General features: G+C 43.9%; 1 protein-coding gene across 1 annotated transcript in view; it reads left to right on the top strand.

Moving 5' to 3' along the window:
* The window catches only part of Barx2 (BARX homeobox 2), a 66,892-nt gene that overhangs the window by 40,660 nt on the left and 13,629 nt on the right, over window positions 1-12,603 (top strand). Inside the window, exon 2 of the mRNA XM_051156127.1 lies at window positions 11,034-11,358. Coding sequence (XP_051012084.1) covers window positions 11,034-11,358 — 325 coding nt within the window. The remainder of the gene's footprint in view (window positions 1-11,033; window positions 11,359-12,603) is intronic.

The raw sequence follows: 12,603 nt of genomic DNA, 5'->3' as shown, positions 1-12,603 counted from the left end.
TAATTGTACAGGTGCTGCCCCCATGAGCCCTGGACCCTAACTAGAAACCACTGAATAGGAGGCATGGGAGTGGGGGCGGGGGCTACAGCACCAGAAAGCAGAGTGGTTATTTCCTAGGGAATATAGGCATGTGTGAAATAGGAAACCACTTGGGCCTCCTAAATGAGTGTTTGAAAAAAAAAAAAGGAGAGAGAGAGAGAGAGAAAATTTTTCCGGGAATAATTCTTCATTGATTTTTATACTTATTTTCCAGTGTTGTCCTATGACATAGTTGCAGAAAAGTGTCAGTGCCATTTCAATAAGAAAAATAGAAGCTGTGAAGTGGGATTTGATCAAAGCTGCAGAGCTCAGTGGGGTCAGAATGATGTCCCCTGGCCTTTAGCTCCTGGTTCTGGGAAAACCAGTTCAGCGGAGGCCCAAGTTCCATGAAGATAGGGTTTCTGATCTTGTCTTCCGATAAAGGAATTTTCAAGTTGATGAGAAGCAGATGGGTGAGTAAATTAGCTTGTAACTTAAGGCTTGAATTAAGTAAGGGTGAATAAGGACACAAACAAAAGACGTGGGTAGGTAGAGGTAGGAGTGATTAATTCTGTCTTTGTAATAAACAACAGCTGCTCTGGGCAGCATTCTGACAATGCCGGCTTGTGAGGGGCGGTTGAGAGCAGGTGTGGCTGTACAGAGACTAAGGGATGGCTGGGAGGGAGAAGAAAGCTCAGGCCATCTCCAATGTGTTCTTGGTGGAGGGAGCTGAGGACTGTTGAACACTCACAGTGGATGGTGTGGTGGGGCGATCTGCATTTTAATAGCATAGGAAGGCCCGGGAATCCATCCTCTTGGCTATCTTGATTGATTGCAACCTTCAGCATAGCCTGATACTTTGTGGGTATCTACAGATCTGGTAATACTGCAGGTCGAATGTGACAAGACTGAGCTTGTATGCATAACGAGTCTGAAGGGTGATGCAACCAGGCTCCCCGGGGGTTCCTCTGGGTCTGTGCTCACCTCCTACTCTTCTTTGTTTTCTCACATCCACTTGACTTCTTCTCTCTACTCCACCTCTGGCCTTTCATTTTGAACCTTATGAATCTTCCTCGGTTTAAAAAAAAAAAAGAATTCGCTTGCTTACTTTATGCCCACAACGATGATTATTTTAGAGTTTATGTCATGGCCATTTCAATGTGGATTTTTAAATAAATTTCTTCCGTGTTTCAAATTCACCTATACTTACCTCATTAAATGCCAACACCTCCTTTTAATACGGGAGTTAACAGCTAAGATATTTTGTTCGCTTAAAAAAAAAAAAAAAAAAGCTTCTCTTTTCTTTAGCCACACAAAGCTATGGCCCGAGACACAACCTACTCCATTTGCTGTGCTGTGCTGGAAACCAAGGGTGTTGTAATGTTAAAGGGCCTCCCAGAGCCTCTTTGTATTTTCTTTATATCCCTTCATTCAATGCTTACAGCCACTGGACTTTACATTCAGTCCTTGTGAAGTTCAGTTCAGTTCACTCCTTGCAAAATAATTTGAACTACCCTATAATTGTTTTCTTCCACTTCATAAAAACTGACGTTGGTTTTGTCTATTGTGCTCTGAGATTTATCTTTCCTTGTCCATTACCTTGACAAGGGCTATGATGTCTTGGGATCTTCAGGCTGTTCAATGAATTTTGTGTGTGTGTGTGTGTGTGTGTGTGTGTGTGTGTGTGCAGGTGTACTGTGGGGTATGTGTGCTGTGTGTATGTGAGTGTGTGTGTGTGTGCTGTGTGTGTATATGTGTGATGTGTGTGTATGCATGTGAGGGTGTGTGTATGTGTGTGTGTGTGTGAATGTGTGTGTGAGTGTGAGAGTGTGTGTGATATGCTGGGGATGAACTCTGGGGCTTCCATCATGCTAAGCAGGTATTTTGCCGTTGAGCTATACACGTCTCTAGCTGTTACTTGTCTCCTTTACAGATTTGTAAAGTCAAGTGGTTCTGGACTCCTGGTGGTTTTGGGAGAATTTCTGGCCAGCTTACACTGGTTTCTTTGCTCTCTGGTTGAAGGCAGTCCTAAGACATGGCTGCAAGGCCTTTGAAGGCTTCCACAGGGCAAAGAGAAACTGGCTGACTCTGGGTTGCTGATTTTTGCATTGTCTATGAATACACAGAGGGTAGGGGAAATGCCTGTGGGTTCGAAGTAGGTTTCCTTTTCTTTTCTTATTTTTGATACTGAAATCTGAACCTAGGGCCTCTTGTGTGCTACCACTCATGTGTAGCAAGTGCTCTACCCCTGAGCTGTCTCTCAGCCTCTGAGACAGTCAACAGCTACGTGGCTATGCTTCCCAAACTAGCTATGGCTTGAAACCAGCAATCCTCCTGCCTCAGTCTCCTGACTAGATGGAATTTCAGGCCTGTAACACCAAGCCAAATGTAAGCCTGTTCTCTCAATAAGGAAACCAACCCTACTTCCCTGTAATGTGGCCCAATCACAAGTAACTAAGTTAAGGCATGATACAAAGGGGACTAAGAGCAACCTAGTACCTACTGGGTGCTTCCCATTTTTTTTAATTCATTTGATTCCCACAGTCACACAAAGGCGAGACTATTGTTTGTTTGACTCTACAAATGATGACATTACAACAAAGGAGTCTTTGACATTTATCTGTTCCAGATTACTCTGAGAGTCAGAGGTAGGAGCCTTCCCCTCCCCACTCTCCACGTCCAAATTTATCAGATAGTTGAGAGAAATGAAAGCCTATTGGTGCTGTCTTTTGTGAGTGATTATATGACCCCCACCCCTCAGGGAACCCCTCTTACTACGGGGTTGTTCCACCAAGTCACTTCCAGGTTGACCGAATACATCTACCTCCTTGTCTTTGTGTGTGCTGCTTGGGTTGCTTGGAAGCATTCTACACATATATAGGTCACACATTCCTGCAACATAAATGAGTCAATCAGCAGCTTAGAGTTTCTTATTCATTCTGACCTTTGGCCCTTGCTTGTGTCAGCCAGAAATGTGGGTGTGGAGAGGCAGTTCGGGAACTGGTATGTTGAAGAAATGGAAGAGAAGCCCACAGGAGATTTGCAGAAGCAGGCACTATTGCCTAGGGTTTCTGCCCATGTAGCTCAATACAGCCATGGCTGAAGGTGAGATGTGATAGGAATTGGCAACACTGGCTGCTGTCCATGCCTGGCCCTGGCATGTTCATGAATGTGAGCTCATGTACAGTGTGGGATCTTAGGAGCACTGTCATGTTTCAGTAATCAAGGCCACTGGTTCTAGGGCACCCTGCCCCTGTAGATATGCAAACACATGGGTGGGCAGATTCCTTGTATAAAATGTCACACTTTCTCCTAGATAATGTAAGCCTTATTTAGATTATTTTAATACCCTATACAATGAAAACACTATGGAAATGGTGGTTACACTTAGTTTTTTATAGAATAATGAAAAAAAAAATTGTACATGTTCAGTTCAGACCCAGTTGTTTTAAACTATATTTTCCAGGAGAGCTGGCCTTGAGGTCAGAAGATCAGGAAAGCAGGAGAGCTGACCCGATCCCTTGCTGGCTGTGGCAGTGCTGGAGAGCTCCTCCTAATGCTCTGGGTGTGGGAGAGCTGGTGGGCTAACCAACTCAGGTACCATCCAGGCCCAGATCCAGGGCTTTGAGTTGGCCCACCCCAACGTCTACCCCATCTATGGGGAGATCACGAAGGAGCTGATCCTGCAGAACCAAAGCTCGAGCATCTCTATGGCACAGGGCAACAACAGGATATCCGAGAAGAGTCTTGGTGAGGATCTAGTATTGATAGTGTAGCAGAATCTATAGGGCTCAAATCCACGGGACCAATGACTCATTGCAATGAACATTTGCAAGTAAAGCTTTTCAGGCAAAAGGCTATACGGCGTGACACAATGCATCTTCCACCATGAGATTTTTGTTTGTTTCTTTTTTAAAAATTATTATTATTATTTTTTTTTTTTTTTGGGAGAGGAGGTTGCAAGGGCAGAGGGAAGATATGAAGGAAGAAGATGAGTGGGATTGGGGTGAATTCACAAAGAATTAAAAAAAAAAAAGTTAAAAGAAATATTTTCAACCCAATATTGGGTTGGGTAAATTCATGGATGCGGAATCCATGAATCTAGAGCAATGACTACCCTACTAAGTCCATCCCCTCTTGGAATGTTTGTAGGCATCAGTCAACTATTCAGATTTAAAACCCCAAGGCAGATTCTCAGAAAGGGCAGACATTCAACAAGGGAAGTATTTTTAGAGACAGGAGACACAGTTACGTGCTATTGATCGTATGAGAAGACACTGTTTAAGTTGAAGAAAACAACTATTAGAAAATGCATCCAGTGTGGTGGCGTTTACACTCCTTTTGTCAACTAAAAATGTGTTTGTTTAAATAGCGTGTCTGGTTTGGTTTGGTTTTGTTTGTTTTTTTACAGTCATCACTCGCTCTCAGGCGGATAACTGCCTGAGTTTCACAAGTGCCTAGCAGTTGTCTTCAGCAAACGTTCTTAGAATTATGCATTAATTTGTAAATTCCCTCCCCCCACCTACTTTTAAGTAAAATGTAGGCACAATGACTAAACCACTTCAGCACTTTGATGGGAATATGAAATGTTGACACAACTGGTTTGTTAAACTAAAGCTCTGAGTAGATTTTGATGAAAATCAGGGCGTACAAGAAAAGGCAGAAGCAGCTGACTTGGGCATATTTTGTCTCACTTGTCTGTGCGTATGGATTTACCCTGTGGGAGACTCAGGACTTCATTGGCCTGCCAATTCCTTCTAAACCTTAAAGATATACGTCTAATGCCCAGGACCCCGAGTCTCACTGCAACTGTATTTACCTTGGAGGTCTTCCATTTGTGTGTGTCCTCACTTACAGGTGATCTCTGGTGGCAGCTCCATGGAATTGTTGCCACTGAATTTGCATTAGAATATTCAGTTAAGATTCCTGGTACTTGATACCCTATGAGCATATACAGGGGGAGGTAATCCCCCTCAGGAACAGTCATAGGGGAGGGGAATAAGGGGAAAATGGGAGGGAGGGAAGAATGGGAGGATACAAGGGATGAGATAACCATTGAGATGTAACAAGAATAAATTAATAAAAAATAAAGAAAGAAAGAAAAAAAAAAGATTCCTGGTATTGTAGAAGGTGGTAGTTCTGTGAGCCTTAAAAATACTATGCCCCACCAGAAGGTTAGAGATAGGGAGGATGAAGGGGGGAGTGGAGGAAGGATGGGGGAGAGAGAGAGGGGGAAGGGGAGAGCTTTTGAAGGTTTTCATTGGGCTTAGTCTTTATTGAGCAAATTGCACAGATCCCTGGAAACCATCTTCATTAGGGGGTAAGATCATCAAAAGAGCTCTCTTTTTCTAGGTTAATCTATGAGGTTAGCACAGATTTATCAAGGTATTAGTGGTATTTGCTTCTTCATTTGTGCATGTGTGTGTGTGTGTGTGTGTGTATGTGTGTGTGTGTGTGTGTGTGTGTAGGGGGGTGTTGTTTCTTAAAAGAGACCAACAAGTTGATTGTAAGCTGTATAACTACTGTTGAGTTCAGGGTACAAAACAATCCCAGTACCCCTCGGTTCTCTTGTGTTCTGCTCTCTCTGTAGTCAGCTTTATCCTGTCCCCACTTTTGACAGTGTCTTCTCCACCCTTTGGTTGTGCCACATCTACATCAGGGACGTGGAATCACGCAACATTTAGTGCTCACAACAATGCGTTTGAGATTTCCCCATGCCATGTGCATCAGAAGCTTTCTCTTTTTATTTCTGAATAGTATAGAGTGTTCATTATGAATACTAGTTTATTTATCCTTCTCTAGCTAAGGGGCACTTGGATTGTTTCCAGTGTTTGGCAATTCCTAAGAAGTTGTTATAAGCATTGGCTTGTAGGGTTTGTATGCTCTTCTCACTTGAATCAACACCTAGGAACTTGCTTGGGTCATATGGTTTCTGAATGTTTAAATTTATAAGAAACTTCCAGCCTTATTTCCAAAGAAGATAGGCCATTCAACAGTTTATAAGAATTCTAGTTGCTCCTCTTCCTTGTCAGCACTTGATACTATAAGCTTACAAAACATCATGGACCTTTCTAGCCCTGTATGGTAGAATCTCAGGTGTTATTTTGCATTTTCACAGTGACTAATTGATTATCTTAATCACCTTTGATGATGTGTCTTTATATAACATTTCAAATATTTGTCTTTAAAAAATATATTTAAAATATGTACGACAAGTTATTGCTATCTAGCTGAGACTGGCCTCCAGTTTGCCATCCTCTTGCCCCAGCCTCCCCAGTGTGTTAGAATTACAGGTACATACCATCACACCCTGCCTGCTTTTGCTCATTTTTGTAATTTTTAAATTGAAATCTTTAATATACTCTATGTACAAATTATTTACCAAATTTTATACATGACACTCCCCCCCCCCCAATCTATAGTATGCCTTCTCCTTCCCTTACTCTTATCTTTCGCAGGTCAAAAGTTAGCACACAAAGTAACATGTGTCATTATGGAATGTTCATACATGTATGTCACTGTACTTCCTAGTTATCTCACTTCTCCACTGCCCTCTCCCATCGCCCTTGCCTCCTTTTCCTCACTCCCCTTGTCTCCCCTCTTCCTGATCTTCTCCCCTCCACCATAATTTCCACTTCTGTGTCAATGTATTCCATTACCCATCTCTCAACCCCTTAAGATATCTTCTGCCACTTTCTATTTTTCCTCTCTCTCTCTCCTTCCTTCTTTTACTTTTTTCCCTCCCAGAACACACACACACACACACACACACACACACACACACACACACACACACACACACACACACACGCATATAAATATAAATTTAAAATTTAAATCTAGTGCCACATATGTGAAGACATGCTGTTTATGAAAGATTTAATTTTGATGAAGATCTTCTTTTCTTTTTCTTTTCTTCTATTTTAAAAATCCATTGCATTTTTGGCACCACTCTAAGACTTCTCAGCCTAAACAAAGCCATGAGATTTTCCCTATGCATTTATATTGTGATCCATGATCTATTTCAAGTAAACTTCTAAGTAATTCAGGAAGCATAGTTTTGTTTTTTGTTTTTTGTTTTTTTTTTTATTTTTAGTTAACCTAAGAGTCTCCAGTTTTCTCTCTCACTTGTAGAAAAATCTCTTATTTCTTTACATTTAATCTAAAGGAAGGAGCATGTTTTAACCTAGAATATGAACTCAAACATCTTTCAGAATAAATACCCTTAATGTGGTGAAGAGAGCCCCTTGCCTAAGAGAACACCCACAGCTTGCGGCTCAGTGTCACAAAACTAAACGTAGTTATACATCCGGTTCCTCTGCCCAGCTTGTTAGAAGCTCAAGAAAGACTGAAAACAAACAAACGAACAAACAACAATCTTAAAAATCTAGGATGAGAATGGAACTTAAGGCTCATTCAAGCGAATTCTTCCTTTTTTTCATTTACAAAAAGGACGCAAACACGTGACAGAGCGTATGTGCCACGGAAGTATTATCTTGGGCATTGGAGCACCGGACAACACTGGCTTCTGTTTCTTTCTCCTGTCCTTGTAGTCTGCGGCTGGCACCCCTCCCTCCTTATGACGTCACATGTTGGCGTGCCCCAGGCTCAGCCCTTGGCCCTCTTACTCCTTCCACTCCCTGGGTGATCTCATTCAGCTAAGGTTTCAAAATGCCACATAGACTTCATGAGTCAGTCAGCGCTGCTCCAGCCTCCTGTGTCCCTCCACTCCAGACTGATTTACCCACTGCCTCCTCAACACATCAGAGATGTCTAACTTGTCTATCACAGCAGTCTTGGTTTTTCCCGCCCACCCTTGCTCTGGGACTGTCTATCAGACCCTCTTACCCTGTCAAGGAAATAGACCCAGAGTCTGACAGCACCATGGCCACAAATGGTGCCTGTAGGGCCTGGGGTTTGGCCTGTACTGGCTTTGCAGCTTCTCTACCTGCTCCTGAGGCCAGGCCAGCTCTCCACAATAGCCATATAAGATCTTTAAAGACGAGGCCAGATCTTGCCCCTGCCCAGCCTGAATCTCAAGGGTGGCTTTTCACCATTCTGAATCACGTCTCTGTGTGACCTGCCTGCTTACTGGTCCCTGAGTCAACATTTGTTGCCCTGAATGGGTGTGCATATGCTGGTTCTGTGCCTTGGTGCGCTCAACCCTGTGTCTTCTCAACATTCTAGTACGCTGAGATGTCTTCTCAGAGGTGGCCCCCTGAAAGGCCTTCCCTGACTCCTCCCACGTACCCGCCCGCCCCCACCTGCTCTGTCTTCTCACTCAGCTGGGTATAACTTTCTTCTATAGAGCTCTTCTATATAGCTTTTTGTCTATAGAGCTCACTACTACCTGTCATCATATGGCTCGCCTTCTGCTTGCCTCCTCTTCTGAAATGTAAACGCCATGCGAGTGGAGCATTGCCTGACTCCCAGCTGTGGCCCCAGATTCCAGAGCAGGTGCCCCATAGTCCGTGCTCAGAGATCAATACCAATAGATTCCTTTCGATTCTGTTTTACTTCTACCTTTTCCCCCAGAGGCTGTTACTGTTCTTCGTGAGGTAAATAGCTTTTTGGACTTCTGATGACATAAGCTTTACACTGTATTTCTCTCACTTAATAATATATATTTGCGTAATTAGTTGATCCACTCATCTATGTATTTATCAGATTATATAGCTAGGCCACACTACAGATCTAACCCAGTTCGTTGCCATGTTAACAGGTATGTGGGTTGTGTCCCCTATCCACTGCTGTAAATAAAACTGCAGTGCATTTGGTGGCACACACATCTCTGTGCACATGGGTTTTCTGTCAGTGACTCAGTAGATGTTGATGATGGGCATGTAAAATGCTTTTTCTTCTATTATATTGCCAGCAACAGTATATGAGTGCCTATTATTTCATGTCTTTTCCAACACATTATTATACATTATTATAAAGACTTTTAGCCAAAAAAAAAAAAAAAAAAAAAAAAAAAAGTTCAATTCCTTTACAAATGAGACCAGTACTAAAGATTTAGACTTAAACAAGTAAATATTTTTCATTTCTTAGCTGGTAAATTCCCAGATCAGAAACTAATTTCATAAAGGAAGAAATAAAGTGTGAAAGTATAGAAAGTGATTGAGATGAGAAGCATTGGTCTTTGTCTTTGTAGAAGCTTCCAGAGACGGTTTTATGCAGAATCATCTTGATATGCTCTGAGAGATAAAAAGTCCACACACAGTGTCTTTCTTGGCTTCCTTGTTATAAAATACTATTTGTAGATGATTTTTTTCTTAAATTTACTTTTATTATTTTTATGTGTCTGTGTGTGGGTGCAAATGAGTACAGCAGGCGTGGAGACCAGAGGCCTCGGGTCTCCTAGAACTGGAGTTACAAGCAGATGCAGTCTGCCTGTCACTGGTGCTGGGAACCAAACTCAGGGCCCCTAGGAAAAGCAGACATGCTCTTAACCACCGGGCCATTGCTCCAGCCCTGATTTTTATTTTCTTTTTTTCCTAAAATGAATCCACAACACAAAACCTCAAGTGTTTAAGAGTTGGCTTTAGGGTTCTTGGAAGTTGTTGCACTGGGTGATTTATCGTTACTTAACAAGTTTGTGGTTTCTGCTGGGCCTCACTAGAGCACACTCAGAGAACACCGGCAGTTATCTGTTTTTAATGACTAGGCCTGGCGTCCAGAGCACCAGAGCAGGAATGAATACCATGAACATTGCCAAGCCAGGGGAGAGCGGGTTCACAAGCAGCACCCGGGGGCTTCTAGGATGTAGTTGGTTTCAGCCCAGGACTAGGTGTGAATGTTGGTTAGCTCTTGCTTGTCGTGCCTTTGTGCCCGCTGGCAGCACTACGTTGAGGTCCAAAGGGCGGGGGGGGGGGGGTGGGGGGAGGGGCTCTTCTCTGTTTTCATCAGCTGTCCAATGTGGGATGAGAGGCACTTTGTTGTAGCATTAGTGTGTCAGAATCTCAAGAGTTCTGGGAAGTTAGCTACTCTTATTACCTAGGCGATAAACCTGAGTCCAGAGAGAGACAAGGGAGGTCCATAGGCGCTAGTCCAGACACTTTAAACCTCTCTATGAAGCAGGGAAAGTGGACCCTTTTATGTGTACTTATAGACATAGGTTGTTAGCTGCAAAAGCACTTTGACTTTGAAATTCCTAAGAAGCAGTGTTAAAAAAAAAAAAAAAAAAAGGTATATATGTCTTTGAACCCGTGTCACCCACCTCCTGCCCATGGCAGACATTGTTAATCAACTTCAGAAAGCTCCAACCCAGCCTAAGAACTCTCCTTATACAGTGGTGCTGCTAGGTAACTAGTCATAATTGAGGCAAGTTTGTATGTGAATTGAACATCTGTTTTTTTCTCCGCCTTGTAAATGTGTGATTCATGACTCAGTGCTAAGAGCTCTGGACTTTAAGCCAGAAGAGTGTGGTTTGACCCCTCAGTTTGCTCTTCTGGGTTATGTTGTCTTAGGCAAGTCACTTAACTTTTCTAGAACCAGTGTGCCCCTGAAATGAAGGATAATCATTAAGGGTCCTCAAGGAACAGGGATTGTTTGAGTCTATGATTTTAGAGTTACAAGCAGGTCTTTAATGAAGACCATAGGAGGGTTGCTTTTTGTTTCTTTTTAGGGAATTTATGTATTACAGATCTGTTATTGGAATTCAGATGTACATGTTTCTAGCTTTTCTTGGCTACTGCTTTTTGTTTGCATGGGTGCATGAGTCTGTATCACTGAAACCAGGATTTAGGGAGTGACTTAAATGAGAGGACTTACACAAATGGGGGACACAAATGACCTCACACACCAAGCTGGAGCAAGGCTCCTTGCAGTTGGCCTGCCTTGCAGTTCAGAGTCTTGAGTTGCTTTTCTCGTTTGTTTTGCTCCCTCCTTTTGACCTTTCTGATGAGCAAGAGGCCCTGCATTCACGCAGTTCTTAGCAAGGGGTTCTCTTTGCTCTCCTCCGTCCCTGGTCTCTCCTGGGTCTTGTGGTGACTTGACTCTTGTTTGCTTTCCAGGCTCTCCTTCCCTACGGGCATATCCTCTCCTGTCCGTGATCACCCGACAGCCCACAGTCATCTCCCACCTGGTTCCCACCGGCCCAGGAATCACCCCAGTGTTACCTCGCCATCCCGTCACCGAGGCTGCCGCTGCGGCCGCCGCCGCCGCCGCTGCTGCTGAGACCCCTGGTGGTGAGGCCGTAGTCAGCAGCGAATCTGAAACAGACCAACCAACACCCCGGCAGAAGAAACCACGCAGGAGCCGCACCATCTTCACGGAGCTGCAGCTCATGGGCCTGGAGAAGAAATTCCAGAAGCAGAAGTATTTGTCTACCCCAGACAGGTGAGGGCATGAGGAAGGCACTCACTGTAGGTACTGCCTGGAGAGGAGTTTTGTTCTCTGTGCGTTGTGGCACAGAGGGCACTTTCAGGGCCGGGTTACACTCTGGCCTGGACTCTATTCCTTTGCGCTAGTCCTGCCAACTTTGCGTTAGTAGAGGCAGCCCACCTGAGCCTATTTTATTGGCTCACAGTGCCCGGATAAATGCACTCTCCTCTGTCTCTTTTATGATTCTGATACACCTTTTAAGAAGAACAAGCCAGGAAAAGTTGGGCAAATACTTGCCCAGGCTCTCTGTCAGGAAGCTGGCTTGGGTTTTAAATGCCCCCCCCCCCCAATATTTAGCATCATATACAGCGGGTGTAGACCTGGACATCCAGCTGTAATTTCAGCCCTCCCTAGCTCTCTTGAATACCTAGCTGACTCAGTTTGCTGGCCTGGCTTTGGCTGGAAAGGGATTGATGCAGGGGAGGAGGTTTCTGGGACCTTGGCGTGTTTGTTCAGGATTGAAGGAGAGCCACTGGGCAGCCTGCTGGGACTGCAGGGATGTTTCCTCTTTAAACCCTTTGCAGTTAGTGTCAGGGATGATTGTAATCCTTGCTCTCTGTAGAGGCCTAACACCTCACCCTCTGCCTTTAATTTACTATCTTAATTACAAAACGTGCTGATGTGTGTCTTCCCTTGTTCCCTTATCTCACCCTGAGCTGGCTGGACTCAGACATGAGCCTATTTTATTGGGGGACTTTTCCAGATCTTTTAAAAAATCTTACCCCATCCAACTGCTTTATTCGTATTAGGTTGACCCCAGTCCTATGAAAAAGCATGGGAACTAAATGCCAGTGAATGCCTGAAGCTATTTAGTAGTTGTTTAGAAAACAAAGTGGAAGTGAGCCAGCAATCTTCAGATCACCCTTTCACGGAGATCTGTCTAGCCTCCCACAAGCCAGCTGCTTGCTGAGGCTGTCTTGAGTCCTGGCAAATTGGGGTGGCAGGGGCCCAGAGATCAGTAAACAGAGTCCTGCTTTGAAGGACATCATGGAGGCGTGGTGGTGGTGATTACAGTTGCCATGGCATGGTGAGCCAGTACTGGTGCCATATGTTACCATAGAAACTCAGATATTGCTGGGTGTGCCAAGGAAGCCTTTAAGAAGACCTTTGGTTCCAGAAGAAACAGAGCATCCTACACAGAGGGGATATTGCCAAAAGGCATAGACTCTTGTCTCACTGCGCATGTTGAAGAAACTACAA

This window comes from Acomys russatus, chromosome 14 (assembly GCF_903995435.1).
Source record: "Acomys russatus chromosome 14, mAcoRus1.1, whole genome shotgun sequence".
NCBI classification, from domain to species: Eukaryota; Metazoa; Chordata; class Mammalia; order Rodentia; family Muridae; genus Acomys; species Acomys russatus.
Note: the sequence above shows the minus strand (reverse complement) of the source record. Positions and strands in the feature narration are given on the sequence as shown.